Genomic DNA, 14,990 nt, shown 5'->3' with positions numbered 1-14,990 from the left:
CCTGACAAAAATCTGAGGTTTCCCCAGAGCTATCTGGGAGCAGTCGGGCTCAGCTGCTCGCTTTGGCTGGTGAGAGGGTGGTTAGAAGTTGTAAAGAACAGCAGAGACCCTTTGAACCCTATTTTCTGGGGTGTGGTGGGTTGCAGGGGGGCATTGCTGGGTCCTGGAAGTGAGAGGCCCAGGTGTGGTGGGTGAGCACAACCAAAGGGCAAGTTAACACAATGAAAATTACTGATATCAGCCAACCAAGACTAGAGCAGAGCCTCGCCACGATCACTGCGTAATGGGGGGACTGGCAGCTGCAGGAGGCTGCTGAGACAAAACCCCATGAGTTTCAGGGCCATGCTTTGGACCTGGAAACCTCAGGTCACCAGTGAAGGAATATTGCACTTCATTTTATACCAGGCTGCTTTCATGAAAGCGAGGAGGAGGAGAACACAACTGAAAGGAGATGGAATAGTGATCCCCGGCTTCAGGGAGCTCAGGGCTTGCTCTGCTGAGCCTGGAGGCTCTGTTCGCTGCTCTCCAGTCAGCTGAATGGGGGGAAATATACCTCTTACCGGGGGCAGATATATTTAGGGCAGGAACCAGCCAGCAGGCCTCCGCTGTGATATAGCGGAGATCTGTCGCTGAAGAAGAGGCACTTGCCTGACTCCCACTGGACAGACATTTTAATGCAGTTATTTAGCCTGACCTTTCCTGCCCTACGCAGCATGCTCTCCACAGCAGGGAAGCTTGCTAAGAAGAGACGACAGAAGGTAAGGAGGATAACTGATGCTCCTTTGCGTTTTCCCACTGTAATAGCAGCCGTAATGCCTAATTCTAGACCAGAAATTATTTGTTCCAATTACGCAGTGTCAGGTAATAGCTTTCAGATTTGCCCAGGGATGGTTTTATCATGGATTGGTAGACTGTGGAATTTTTAGTGTTGCTGTGCCTGTATTTTTAGGGCCTGGAGGTTTTAGTTTTCCAATTTTAGTTCATTTAAATACATCATTCCTGTGACTAATATTAAAACCCAGTGCAGAAATCGTGTATCATGGTATTTTAAACAACAAGTATTTAGCATGGATTTAGTTGTAGCGAAAGATTTGTGTGGTAATAAAGTGAAGAGCGGCTCTGCTTCCAGCTGGGATTACCATGACAAGGGCTACTAATCCTCATGCTCTTCGTCACCTGCTGCAGGCAGGAACAGATTCTGTCCCCCAGAACAAGATTTGCAGAACCTGCCAGGTGAACTGCTGGCTCTGTGCTCCTTCCATAGGGCATTTCGTCCCTCTGCCAGAGAAGCAAGGTAAGACTGGCAGGAGAGATGTAGCTGAGGTGGGATATGCTCCCCTAAAAAGTGAAAAACGTGGGAAAAATAATTTCTTTTAACCTCTGCCGCCAGGTGGGGGGCACAGTGAAACCATGCCGCCCTCCAGCCCTGCCACAGCTCCCCATGCCTGGCCGGTTGCTCCGGCACCAGCGAGTGCCCCACTTGGCATCCCCAGTCCCCCGGCAACGCCGGCGCGCTCCCCCGCCTCCATGGGTGGCTGGGAAGAGCTTTTGCCCTGGCAACCCGAAACAAAGTTGGGTCTGTCCTGCAGCCACAGCCCTCCCCCAGGCTGGGGGGGGCCCCAGCGGGGCTCAACCGGGGTTCCCACAGAGAACCAGTCCCCAGGCTGCTCCGACTGGGTGAAGAGGCAAAAGATGCTCCTGGGACCTGCTGGGTACCCCTGCTCCTGCCCTGCATGGGCAGCCCCAGCCCATGGCATCGCACCCCATCCCAGGCAGGGACACCCTGCTTGTCCCAAGGGGGTGAGGGTGGGAAAGGAGGGGACAGGGGCTCACCTCCACTCAGCAGCACTGCCACAGAGGACACGACTTCGGACAATGAGGCAGGTTGAAACAGGCTACCCCAGCTTACTGTGCATCCCCCGCAGACGTGGTGGCACTTTGTCACTTGGTTGTCATTTGAGCTGCAGACCTCTGTGACCACTCGTCTGCTCAGGTAGAAGAGCTCGTCTGGGGGTTTGGAGCACAAAACAAGAGTGTGCAGAAGAGGAGGAAGCAAAGATGCCAGGCAGAGGCTGGGGCTGCAGGTGCACAGCACGCCACAGCCCCTGCTGAGAGCACAGCCCTGCCTTGTCCCAGGGAGCTGCCATGCCACCCTCCCCGGTCCAGCTGAGCTGCCACCAGACTGGCCCTGCTGAGCCACCCAGGCACAGCATGCTCCTGCGCTCACCCGCTGTGGCAGGAGGGCTTCGCTTGGCCATGTATAAGCTGCCCCGCGTGGGCTTAAAATTAGCCTTGGGGACATCCTGGCCCCACCACGCTGTGCCCCCAGCCCCTTCCAGCCACGACACCATCACCAACCCCATGCTGAAACACCTCTCTGCCCTGCTTTCCTCTGCTTCACTCCCCAGACAGGGCCAAGATCCAGCAATTTAGAGGGACAAGCAAACCCTCACCCCACCGATCCCCCCTGCCTTCCCCCAACCCAGGATGCAACCCTGGGGCTCAGGCTCACCCCAAACCCCACCCCCAGAAGGGCTGGGGGCAGATTTGGGCTGCCCCCAGCAGAGCTGCTGCCCTCCAACCGGGCCAGCAGACACAGATTACAGCCTTGCATCGCTTCCCCCCCCCTCCACTCCCCAGGGGATTAAAGCCCTTTAATCACCCGAGGCATTAACCCACACTGGGACCAGCAGGTCCCTCCCCAACCCCCCCCAGCCTGGCCCCACTGGGTGCCGAGGGGCACCCAAACCAGCCCTAGTGTCCCCCACCACTGGGAGCATTACCTGCCTCTTTCCCCAGCCCTCACGGCACAGCGAGCCCTCGATGAGCCCCCGCACACCCTCGTGCTTCGGAAGGATTTAGCCTTAAACCAGACGCGTGAAGTCAGGAAGGTTTATTCCAGTAAACAGAATTTGTCTTGAGCTCGACAGTACGACAACACCCGATCGCAATACATGGAAACAAAACATCCACAGGAAGAATTTCCACAAAATACATTTAAAAAAAAATAAAACAGTGTGATTGGAAAACTCTTATTTCAGAAAAAAAAAAAGAGTCTATTGAGAAGCCTTTAAATTAAACAGTGTCAGATTCAAACCCTGATGGGCTCTGTCTCCTGGAGTGAGTGGTAGCAAAGGAGATGATTATTGCTTGCTGCACTGGCTCCATACACCCTCTCCTCTCCCAAAATAGCCCAAGGGGCAGGGTGCTGGGGGCTCCCCACCTTGCTGGGCACCCATGTCCCTCCTTGCAGCTGGAGGACAAAGGGACATCGTGGACGGAGCTTGCCAGGCAAGGGTCAAACACCCCAGGGAGGAATAGCTGTGGTCAGTGGCTGGGCAGATGGGGTTTGCTAAAAGTCACTAAAAGCCTCAGGTTTTGCAGTTAAAGGGCAATTTGGGTGGGGGGGGGGCTAAAATGGAGATGGGGTTTGGGGTGGGGGAAGAACCAGGGAACAGCAGGGATCAGAAGTGTTGGGCATCAGGCCACCCCAAATCCTTGATTCCCCCTCCCTGAACCCCTGCTTGTGCCTACCAGGGTGCGCAGGGCTTCAAGGCAGGGCTGGAGAGGCACCCTGGGGATGGACTCACGGGAGGGGGCACCCCCCCCAGCTCTCTCTAGCCTAAAACTACCACCCAGGACCCTGCTGCAGGGATGCTTGCTGGCCACCGAGCCCCATCGCTCAGGTCAGGGTGGTGGGGAACAGCCCTGCATCCCCGCTGGGACCCTGTGGCAGGGAGGAGGGGGATGCAGGAGAGGTGGGTGCAAGGCTGGGGGGGAACCAGCGGACCCTCACCCCTGCCCTGGGGCCTTCACAGGTTGCTGAACAGTTCATTTTTCTTGCTCCAGTCCATCTGGGGTGCCCGCTTGCTGGTACGCTTCTGGTGTGCCCGTTCCTTGGCCACCGCCAGCGGGATGTCGAGGTCCAGGAGGGAGCCGGATGCTGAATGGCGCTTGTCATCCTCCTGCGTGTCAGGCTGGGGGGGGGGGAGAGGCTGCATCAGCCCCGCTGTGCCCCCCGGGACAGCCCCACAGTGGGGGCTCAGCCCAGACCCCGCTTTCCAGCCACTGCCTTCCCCCAGCATCCCCAGCCTTACCTCGCTGTGGGTCTCTCCAGAGTTGGGGGACACAGCCAGCAGCCCAGGACTGGACAGGCTCTCAGACACCGAGTTGGACTGTAAGTCTCCACCATTTTCCTTGGGGGGAGCAGGGAGCAAACGTGAGCAGGGCAGCTCCAGCCCTGAGGTTTGGGAACGGACCCTGGAGTTGCGAGTCCCACCCAGGGGGCCACAAAATCCGCCTTCCCCACACATAATCCCCCGCGAGCTCCAGGCTCATAAATACCTCCAGGGCTGCCCATCCGGGGCGAGGAAGGATTAAACCCCAGCCTGACTGCCCCAGCTTTAGCGGGAGGAGGAGGACGGCTGCAGGGCTGGATGCTACTTCCCTGCAGCAGCACAAGGGCTCCCAGCCCTGCGGCATCATGAGGATGGAGGAGGAAGAGGAGGAAGGCAGGCATTGCAGCCACCTTCACGACACTCAGCCCCACAAGCAACCCCCTTCCTGGGGGGGTACCAGCTCCCAGTCCCCTTCCCAGTGGCACCTACTCTTGTGTGGCAGCCTGGGAGCACTGTGGTCCCTGATGGCATCACCCACCCATGGGCAGAGGGGACAACAGGCACAGTTCCTGGCTGTAGACTGGCACAGATGGGATTAAAAGCAAGATGAGGCTCTCTTACCTTCCCTAGATCACCATTGGCAACTGGTTCTGGCAAGGGACCTGCAGGGTGAGGACACGGGTGCTGGGTGAGGATGCGTTTGCTCTGCCCCCTTGCCTACGGGCACAGCAGTGCCCAGCAAAGGCTGCACGTGGCCAGCACTCACCCAATACTGCCCACGGTCTAGCCAGGTCCCAGATTTTTTTAACCCACCCCTTGCAGCCAGCCCCACAGCATGAGGGGATGCTGCTAGGCACCGGGTACATCCCCATGATGACAGCCACAACATGGAGCCCAGTGAGACCCCCCCATCCTTCTGGGGACCACCGTGACAGCAGGGAGGGGGCCACGGCTGAGCCGAGGCTGCGGAGGAGAGCAAAGAACAGCTGCTGCCTGCTCTCTCCCCAAACCATAAACCCTGCCAAAGTGCAACCTGGGGCCATAAACCTGCCTTCCCACAGAGCCCACATCAGCCTCACCGCCCTGGCACGGGGCCCTTGGCTGCGCCAGGAAGGTGCCAAAGCCGGGTGACCCTGCTTGGCCCCAGGGTGATGAGACCTCCACCTCCCAGGGCTCGGGGACTCCCCCAGCACCCCCATGTTTGGTGACAAGGTGACACAGAGCCGGCAGAGGTGGCACAAACCCCCCTCCCTGCAGCACAGCCCCCAGCCCACCTGCCAGGTGCTCCTCCGAGGGCACCACCTTGCACTTCTTGAAGAACTCATCCGTGAGGACATCCACCACCAGCAGCCTGGTCTCATCACCGCCCGCCTTGATGGCTGCCACCACATCGGCATGCTGCTTGCCCTCCATGCACACCCCGTTCACCTGCGGGCACGGCACGATGTCACTGCCAGGGCCAGGGGACATCCGTCCCTCGGGAGCCCCATGGAGGGGCCGGGCACCAGCCTTGGTACCAGTCACAGCCCCAGCACGGCCACCCCACAGCCCCTGCAGGTATCCACAGCCTTGCGGGGATTAGCAGTGAAGCCAGCAAAACCTCATTAAAAGCAGATTTTCCTCTGAGTGATTAGCACAGGATCGTACGGGCAAAGCTGGCAGGGAGCGTCCAGCAGCGCACGGACCCAGGGCTGGCGCAGAAGATGGGCAGCATGGGCAAGGCACAAAGCCCTTGTGCCAGGGCACGGTCCCTGGAGACCCCCAAAGCTTTTGGGGCAAAGAGGCAGCAGCCTCCTGCCCTGGTGAGCAGCGGGGTCAGAGCTCAGCTGGTCCTTGCCCTCGTGGGTCACCATCCCACCTGGTACAAACCCTGTCCCCATCCCCACCCTGGTCACAGCCGGCAGCAGGGCTTAGGGGCCATCGTGCACCTTATCCTCATCCTGCCCCACCCTAGGGACAGCCCAGGGACACTCCTGCTCGGAGCAGAGGACAGTGCTACCGCCGCTTCACGCACAGCCAGCTAATTAGCGCTCAGCCCCAGCCCTCTGCGGTGCTGCTCCCCGCCACCCACCCGGCTGCACCCCTGGGTGGGGACGGGCAGGCTGGTGCGGGTCAGGTGGCTGCACCGTGAGTCACCGCCGGCACCGGGGACACCGCGCACCGTCCCGGCAAAGGGCGGCTCCCTCCCGGGCACCAGGATGCAAGGGAGCGCTGAGCTTTTTTGGGGAGATGCCCCAGCCTGCCAGCAGCCCCCCCCCTGCCCCAGCATACCTCGATGATGCGGTCCTGGGGGGCCAGCCCCACCGCCTCAGCCGGTGAGTCGGGGTCGATGGCACGCACGTACTGCCCCGGGCGGCTCTTGTCGCTGTGCAGGTTGAAGCCGTAGCCATTGGGACCCTTCTTCATGCAGCAGAGCCGGGGCCGCAGTTCCTCCTGCAACGGGGAGAGCCTGTGGGAAAGCTGCTCCCGGATCCCCCCAACACCCAGGGACAGCACCGGGACCACCAGACGCCTGCTTGGGTGGCAGGAACTCAATCCTCGGGTGGCCACCTGTACCCACAGACGCCTTGAGTTGGGACACAGGGTGCCAAAACACCCTATAAACCCAGGCTCTACTTAATTAATTGGGTACAGAGCACACTAATCGCAGAGAAACATTGAAGAAACATGTTATTATGGGTGTCCCCAGACAACGCTCTTCCTTTTGGGGTCATGATTGCAACTGCCACGTGAAGGGGGAGGAGGAAACAGAGCCCAGGCTGCTGGGAAGCACCCCCATCCCTCCCAGGAAGCCTTTGCTACTGGAGAAGTCTCAGTCTCCAGTACAGGTCCCCTCCATCACTCCCTTGCAAGCTGCAGCCCCCCTCCACAGCAAACCCGAGCCATGGGACCAGCGGGACCCCCCAACCCAAAGCACCCCACAGCCATTGCCAGCAGGGAAGGGGCACATGGGGCTTGGGCAGGCAGCTGGGATCCAGACGGAGCAGCCCCAATGCCGAGGTGCCCCAATGCTCCCGCATGACCCTCTGTGATTGCAGAAGAGAAACCAGCTCAACTGGGGTGGCGCAAGGTGGGAAGTTCACATCTCCAGGAGGCAACACCCAGCTCGTCTGCGCCCAGTTTCACCCTGACCTGCGGATCCGCCAGCACCCGGAGCCAGGGAACGTGACTTGGACAGCCACAGCCCCACACCTGGTCCCCCATCAGCCCTTTAAGAGCACAGTTCCCCACAATGTGAGCAGTGGGGAGAAGCAGGAGCATCCCCAGGAGCCTGGTAAATAGGAGCTGCCTTTGCTCGCCCTGCGGGGAGCAGGATGTCCGGGAAGCATCGGAGGAACCAGGCGGCGTGAACCAGCTGCCTGCACGCCGTGCTGTCAGAACTGCTCCAACCCCAGCACTGAAACACCACTTCTACATATTTATATATAAAATGGTTTGATCCTGCCTTGACCACCAGCTCCTGGGCTTTGGTAGGGCTGTCCCAGCAGCGAAGCCATGCTTGAGCTCCTGAAATATTCCTGACCAGGAAGTTTAATATTTATTCTTTCTTCTGAGATTGTTTGTTCTCCTTTGGTACCCATAGCATCACCAGGGACATGCACTGCAGGAATTTCCCCTTCCACACCTGCACCGTGCTGCTCTTTACCCCCTGTACAGCGCACTCGCTTCTCGCTATGAAATCCCCTTTGCACCCTGCCAGGAAAGCCTGGTCCCTGGGGTGCTGGCACCCCACATCTGGAGCGCTGCAGTGGCACGGGTCCCGCATGGGCCAGGGTGACACGTTTGCAATCACTAAGCCCAACGCTGCGATAAAACCCCGTCCTCTTGCACAACGCCTTCCTGCAGGGTCAAGGCTTGCTGCCGCCCCAGTACCGCTCGCCAACGCCCCGGGGAGAAAGGCGCAAGCAAGCACCCAACCGAGTCTGCCGGGGAGTGAAGGTGAGCCCGGGATGCCGCAGCGTTGGCAGACACGCAGGACCCGCTCCACCCACGGCTCGGCTGGGCGATGTCTGGTGCAAGAGCCCGGCTGCACCCTGAGGAGCTGGTGGTGTCTCCCCCGCAGACCGGCAGCGGGTTCCCTGGCTGGGTGGAAGATTGTGACACCTCGACTTCGCCCCGGCCACCCCTCGGTCCCTGCGTGCCAGGCGGTTGGGCTACGGGCTCTGCCCCGGTCCCCGTGCCTGGGTGGCAGCAGGTTCACGGGGTGCCCAGGCTGCGGTGACTGCACCCTCCACCCAGGCAGCAATCCCCAGCGAGGGTGGGGACAGAGAAGACCCAAAACAAAAAAAGCAGGAGCTGGTGGAGCCTGGAAGAAGGCAGCACCTCCCTGGGTCCCTGCCCTGGGCCAGCCCCAGGAAGGGGGTTTGGGCTCTGCAAGCACCCACGCTGCCGGTGCCCTTGGCAGCACCACAAGGTTGCTCCACGCCGATAGCTCGGGACAAAGCTGGAGGGAGCACCCGGCAAGCGGTGCTGGCAGCGCTCCCAGGTGAGGAAAAGGAGGGAGGACTTTGCTCCCACCCATACCAACAAAGCCTGGGCAGCTCAGGCTCTCCGAGACACTGGGGCCATGAATTTGGGGGTGGGGGGGATAGCCCTGCAGGATGGACAGATGCCTCGGGGCAAGGGGACAGGTCATAGCAGTGAGGGAGGCACCAAGCCCTCAAAGGCGGCTGGCAAAGGCAGGAGCACCCAGTGCAAGGGCAGCCTGGCCGAGCCGTGACCTGGCCCCCCCAGCATCCCCCCACCAGTGGCTGGCAGCTCCTCCAGCCCAGCGTGCCAGGCTGCCTTCGCCCTCCCCAAATCCCTCGTGCCAGCAGAAACCCTGCGGGCAGCCACCGTTCTGCCTCCCTGAGAGAAAAATATAAATGCATCTGATCCTCCAGCAGCTGTATCCTGCCCATCCACAGGGCATCCCTCCAGCCCCAAAGTCCCCCCGGCCAGAAGGGACCTGAGGTGAGAGGGTCTGGGGTCAACACCTGGGATGTGGAGAAGCCCCATGGCTGCGGGGCCAGGAGCTGGACAGCAGGAAAACGGAAATGCCCCTAATTTCTATAAGCTTTTGCGTCCTCTCCTCCAACGCCAGCAGCCCTCCCGCTGTGCTGGGGCACGGATTAGCGGGCAGAGCCTCGTTACAAGCAATTACAATCTCCGGCGGGGAGGGTGGCGGGGGAAGCCGGACTCAGCCCCCAGCATGGACATCCCATGCCACCCCTCTCCGCTGCACCCAGGGGTGGCACAGGGACATCTCCTGCCTGCAGATATGCCCACTTGGGATGGGGAGCTCAGTGGCATCGCATCCCTCTTCCTGCTCTGGAACAGGACTTGGGGCATATCTGGACCCTTCTCCTTCCAGGAGCGTGCCAGATCATCCCTCCCCAGCACCTTCGGCCACTTGGCAGGACCAGCAGCCCCAGGGACGTGGCAACCCCAATCACACGGTGTGCCAGAACCCGCTCCCCAGTTCCCAGCCCTCTAAGAACAATTTCAGGACAGCTTTTGAAGCCCCAAGTCCCAGGGAACTCCCCACAGCCCTACAAGCAGCAACAAGCCCGTCGGCAGCAGCATTCCCGGTTACTCAAAGAGAAACACAACAGCTCTGAGGATGCCTGGGCCAGCAAATTCACACGGGTCCCAAAATCTGGCGCACACATTCGGGCTTCATACAAAGGGGATGCAAAGCAGCCTCCTCGCAGCATCCCCGTCACGTCCCGTTTGACTGGAGCTGCTTTTCATGCAGCTGCCTTGAGAGGAAATTTAATTCATTTCCTAATTAGACACCAGCTACCCCCAGTGCAATGCTCCCAAATGGGGGGGGGGAGGATCTGCTCCCTGTTATACCCCGAAACTCAGCCCTGGGAGGCTCACCCAGCTTTCACAAGGAGGGATGAGCATTGCTGGCAGGGAGAGCTCTAATTTAGCACTAAATTTGCAAGAGGGAAGCCCGGGGCTGGTAGCAAAAGCCGTGCCCTGGTAAAAACAGCCCCAGCCTGTGCCAGGGCGCTGGGCTGGCAGCTGCCGGTGCTGCTTCGCTAACGCCGTGCAGTTTGCATGAAACTTTCTCAAGACACTCCCAAGCAGCTGAAGGCTCCGGAAACGCAGGCGGGGGGAGGACGAGCTGTCACGGCTCCCAGCCGAGCGCTGGGGACAGTCCCCAGGGTGCGGGGCCCCCAGAAGCGGGGCTGGCCCCCGGTATAAAACTGCCACCTCGCTGGCTCAGCGCCGCAGAAGGGGGGTGCACAGATCAGCTCCCCAGGTGCCTCCACAGAGGCTCAAAACCTCCACCCCAGCATCAGGGGGATTTGCATGCCCAGGGTTTTATAGGAATGAGAAGGGAGCCCATGACAACCCCCCCAAAACCTCCTCAGCCCATGCCCAGCACTGGGAGCCACAGGGGTGTCCCGACCATGCAGGACCCAGCAGGGTTTGGCGAGAGAGGTCAGATCCTGCCCAAAGGAGGGAGGTGTTAAACCCTCGCTCGGCCCCAGGCAGGGTGTGGGGTGCTGCCAGCCGGCTCTCGCAGCAGCGAGTGTCTCCAGGCTCGGTAAGCAAATAAAGGCAGGTCCATGCCAATAAAGCAAACAGGACTCTGACACACACTCCCCACCGCAGCGATCCTGGGGGAATCCCACCAACCCACGGGGCTGAGACAGGGCTGCTGGGGGACAGGACAGCAGGCACCGGCTGCCCACCAGCGACCAGAGAACAGGCACACCGGTGTGTTCCCAGCTCACCAGAGAGAAATCCCTTTCTGCCCGCTCCGGCTTGGCTCAGCATCTTCCCACCCCGCTCGGTGGGCGCCCAGATGGGGCGATGTCTCCAAACCCGCTTGCCTTCGTTCTCCTACCCCAAGCACCGGGCCCTGCCCCCAGCCACAAGATTTCCTGCTACCTGTTGAGAAACCGGGCTGTGTGGCAATGTCACCTCATGTCACCCATGTCACCCACTTCCTGCTCCCGCAACAGAGAAACCGCCTGCGGTAACTCTGCACGGGGTGCACCCCGAGCCTGCACCCCAAGACTGTGGGGCATCTCCAGCCAGGGATGCCTCCCCCCCAAAGCTCGTGGGGCATCTCCAGCTTCCCGGGCCCTTTGCATCGCTCCGGCTGGCACAGCTCCTGCGATCAGGCAGCCACCCCGCAGCATGTCAGGGCTCCGTCCCCCTTGGGCACTGCACACCCGCAGCCCCCCAAGCCTGGCAGGGGACTCACCTGAGCTGCATTAACTACATCCCCTTTATTTTTCCCAGCTTATGGAGAGATCTGGGAGCAGAAAGCACAGCACAGACGGTCTCGCTGGCCTCGAGGGAGCGTTGGCACTGTGACATACGGGAGGGCAGGCACGCTCCCCCCCACGCAGGGCAGCACCGCAGCCCGGCACGGGGCCAGACCCGAGGCACCAGGGATGCCACAGGGGACAGCGTGTGGCACAGTGACAGGCACAGAGCCTGGTTGTTCCCACCTGAACAAGCCCATCGAGGAGGTGCCGGAGCGGTGCTTTAGCCAGGCAGGGGTGAGACCGGTGCCCTGCAATGGATCAGTCCGACCGGGGGCAACGGGCAGCCGGCACGAGGCTAAAGTCCAACAGGAGACACAACCAATAAAAACACCTGATCCTCAGCAAAACCCTGCGTGACAACAGCTCACGAGGCACCAAAGTCTGCCTAGGGCTCAGCACCAGCACTGGGAAGGCCCCACAGCACCAACCCTTCCCAGCTGATCTTTGGGAGCAGGTCATAAGAGCTCCCCAGAAGGTCCCTCACCCCAGGGACACCAAGAGCCTGCTTCCCAGGAAGACTATCCACATCTCTGTTGTAACAACAAATGTGTTTTTGCTGGGTAAATAAAAAGCAGTATTACCTCCGGCAGCCTAGAGCGTCTCTTAGGAACGGCTCCAGGCAGGAAAGGTCAGCTATTTCTCAATTCTCACCTTTCTACATCGCTTTGTTTGTGCAACCGCTAGTTCCCACGCGCCGCTTCAGGCCAACATTCCTGAATTAGTAAGTGTCTGTACGCAGAGACCTGACCGACAGGATCGGTCCCCCTGGTTTGGGAAGGGCTGCGGCATCTCTGCTCCACAGCAGAGGCCGGACACACTTCAGGGCACGAGTGACTGCCGCCACCACCTGCGGTCACAACCCCGCCAAAAAATACCCTCTGCCACAGCTTTTTTTGTTGTATTTCGGAGGGGGTTAACACTGCACGTCGAAGCTCACCACCGCCCTCGCTGCCTGTTGCTTTTTCTCACCCCGTTTTACCGGCCCTGCAGCACAAGGACGGGCCAAAGGGCTCCGGGACACGACGGGCTTCTCGGTTATGGTTCCAAACCGTCCCCTGTGCCCACCTGCCTCCGCTCGTCACCCAGCAAGGCTGGTAGAGAAAAGTGTTAAGGAGAAAAAAAAAAAAAAAAAAAAATTACAATCATAAAGGAAAAGCAGCAGGGCGGGCCCCAGTGCTCCTAGGGAACCGTGTTTAAAGCAGAACGAAAAACAACCGAGAGTGAAACCACACAGGGCACCCGGGGGAGGCCGGGGCAGACGCGACGGCTGCTGCTCCCGCTCGCTCGGCTGAAGGCGACGACCGGGGCCGGTCCTGGGAAGTCCCCACCCGCCTCCCCCCACCCCCAAAAAACTTTCCAGCGCCCGAGCTCCCCCCGGCCGCCCATTTACCCGCTGGCCGCCGCTGGGCTCCCGCGCCGGGGGCTCCGCCGGCTCCGGGGCCGCCTGCCCGCCGCCCACGGGGGGCTCGGTCCCCGGCCCGCCCCGCTTCTGCAGCTGCTCGTCGGCCACCGGGTCCACGACGAGGAGGCTGACGGCACCGGCGGCGGCGCGGATGCGCTCCACCACCTGCTGATGGCTCTCCCGCTCCACGTTCTCGCCGTCCACCTCCAGCAGCCGGTCCCCGGCCCGCAGCCCCGAGCGCTCGGCCGGCGAGCCCGCCTCCACCAGCCGGATGAACTGGCCCGGCTTGCCCTTCTCGCCGTGCAGGTGGAAGCCGTAGCCGTCCGGCCCCCGCTCCAGGCGGCACAGCCGCGCCGCGGGGCCCGCCGTGCTGCTGCCGCCGCTGCTCATGGCGGGAGGGGCGGGAGCGGCTCCGCCGCCCGTCCCCGCCAGCCGCGCCGAGCGCCTCTGCGCGCCCGCCCCCTCCGCCCGCCGCTCTTATACCCGGGGGCGGGGCGCGGGACGGGCGGCCGCCAGTCGGAGAGCGGGGCGGGGCGAGACCCGCCAAACAAGGAGATCCACGGGGCGAGGGCATGCAACCATAGGGGATGCGGTTATGCAAATCTGCTGGGGGTGGGGTTATGCAAATGTAGTCTCGCCCCGCCGGGGCGTCCCGGGCAGGGTGCAGCGGCGGCGGCGCCGGGGTCCTGCCGCCGATCCCGTGGGGCCGGGTCGCTCCCGCGTGGGGTCGGGCCGCTCCCCCGGGGCCACCTCCGCCTCTCCCCGCCAGCCGCCGGGGCAGCCCCCGCTCCCCGTTGAGCGCCCCCCCCCCCCCATCCGCCGTGGGCCGGCTTTGCCTCCCCCCGAGGTCACGGCAGAGAGCCCCGACGCTGGCTGGAGACCGGCGGGGCGCTCCCCGCTCTCCCCGCTCCGCCCGGGGCACGTCCGGGGTGGCACACCTCGGCCTCTCGGGGCTCGGCCTCCCCGTCCCCTCGGCCGGTGCTTGAACGCCACTCTCGGTGCCGGCCCCTGCGCTGCTGCGAGGCAGATGGGTTGGAGGGATGCTCGGAGCTTCAAAAGCAAAATAAAAACCCCAAACTGAAACTGCGTGGGAAAGCAGCACGGGAGGCCGTGCTCGCGGGTAACCCGCTGTGCGGCGGAAATGAGAGAGCAGCCCTGTTCCCCCAAGCAGCCCCCCGGCCCCCGCTCGGCACCCTGGAGCTGGGGGACCCAAGGATGGGGAGATGGGGGGAAACTCCGGGGGGATTTGCTCTGCCCAGCCCCAATGTGCTCTGCTCATGACCTGGGAAGCAGAATTGGCTGCAGGGGATTACGAGAGTGTGAAATCCTGGGGTTTCGGGTCAGCCAGGGCAGAGCGAGGCAGAAGCAAGCCTGGGCTGCTCCGGCACCGCAGCAGGGCTGCTGGTGGAGGCAGAGCTGGCCCCTGGCTCCCGGGATCATCCCGGGGAGGGTGGCACGGAGATATCGTCGGTGTCTCTTACTGCCGGGCTTCAGGGCCTAGCTGAAGTTCAGGCTGGCCAAAGGTCCTCAGGGCAGCTGGGTTCACGTTTAACCATGCTGCAGCCAGGCGAGCAAGGAGGTGATGGCAGCATGCCGCAGGACATGTCCCTCCCGGGTGGCTCTGTGCCGAACCCCTGCTGCAGGGACCCCAGCGACTGAGAAACCCCCCGTGTGCTGGGGGGGCGCTGGGGGTTGGCCGTGTTCCATCTCCGTGGGGCCAAGCTGGGAGCGAAGGGTGGGCTCATTTGTTTCCTCCACTCGGCTGAGCATTTGCCCACGGCCGCTCAGTCCTGAGAAAGGCAGCGGAGAGGAATCCCACGGCGGCTGGCGGCAGATGCCTGCAGAGAGGAAAACCAGGGCAAGCATGTCACAGTACAGCCCCAGGACAGGGGGGTCCATCGCCTGCAGCATCAATGTGGCACAGCCTTCCCTTTAGCAAGGGGGTTGTGAGCAGCACAGCCCTGCGAGCATGTGTCTTCCAGGGGGGAGGCGGGGGGGGACACTTTTTGGGAACGCTGCCCTAAGTCAGGAAGCAAAAGACAGCTCCAAGAGGGCTGGTTTGAGCATGGGACCGTGATAAGGAAGAAAGGCAGCAGCAAAGGAAACAGCCGGAGCTGGTTTTGGGTCCGGCAGACATCGGCATCGCCCGCAGGATGGCAGGGTGCAGGCAGCACCGTTGCACCCCAGCTGCCTCCT

At 61.7% G+C, this 14,990-nt stretch overlaps 1 protein-coding gene across 1 annotated transcript; it reads right to left on the bottom strand.

The window, feature by feature from the left end:
• Positions 1–2,878: 2,878 nt before the first annotated feature.
• Positions 2,879–13,257, bottom strand: NHERF1 (NHERF family PDZ scaffold protein 1). The gene is made up of 6 exons (XM_052807858.1): positions 12,783–13,257; positions 6,390–6,551; positions 5,393–5,546; positions 4,740–4,780; positions 4,098–4,196; positions 2,879–3,977 (listed from the first exon to the last, which is right to left on the bottom strand). Exons 1-6 carry the CDS (start codon positions 13,182–13,184, stop codon positions 3,813–3,815), a joined length of 1,023 nt encoding a protein of 340 aa, XP_052663818.1. The 5' UTR covers positions 13,185–13,257; the 3' UTR covers positions 2,879–3,812.
• Positions 13,258–14,990: the final 1,733 nt, after the last annotated feature.

The sequence above is a fragment of the Harpia harpyja genome, chromosome 14, assembly GCF_026419915.1.
Source record: "Harpia harpyja isolate bHarHar1 chromosome 14, bHarHar1 primary haplotype, whole genome shotgun sequence".
NCBI classification, from domain to species: domain Eukaryota; kingdom Metazoa; phylum Chordata; class Aves; order Accipitriformes; family Accipitridae; genus Harpia; species Harpia harpyja.
Note: the sequence above shows the minus strand (reverse complement) of the source record. Positions and strands in the feature narration are given on the sequence as shown.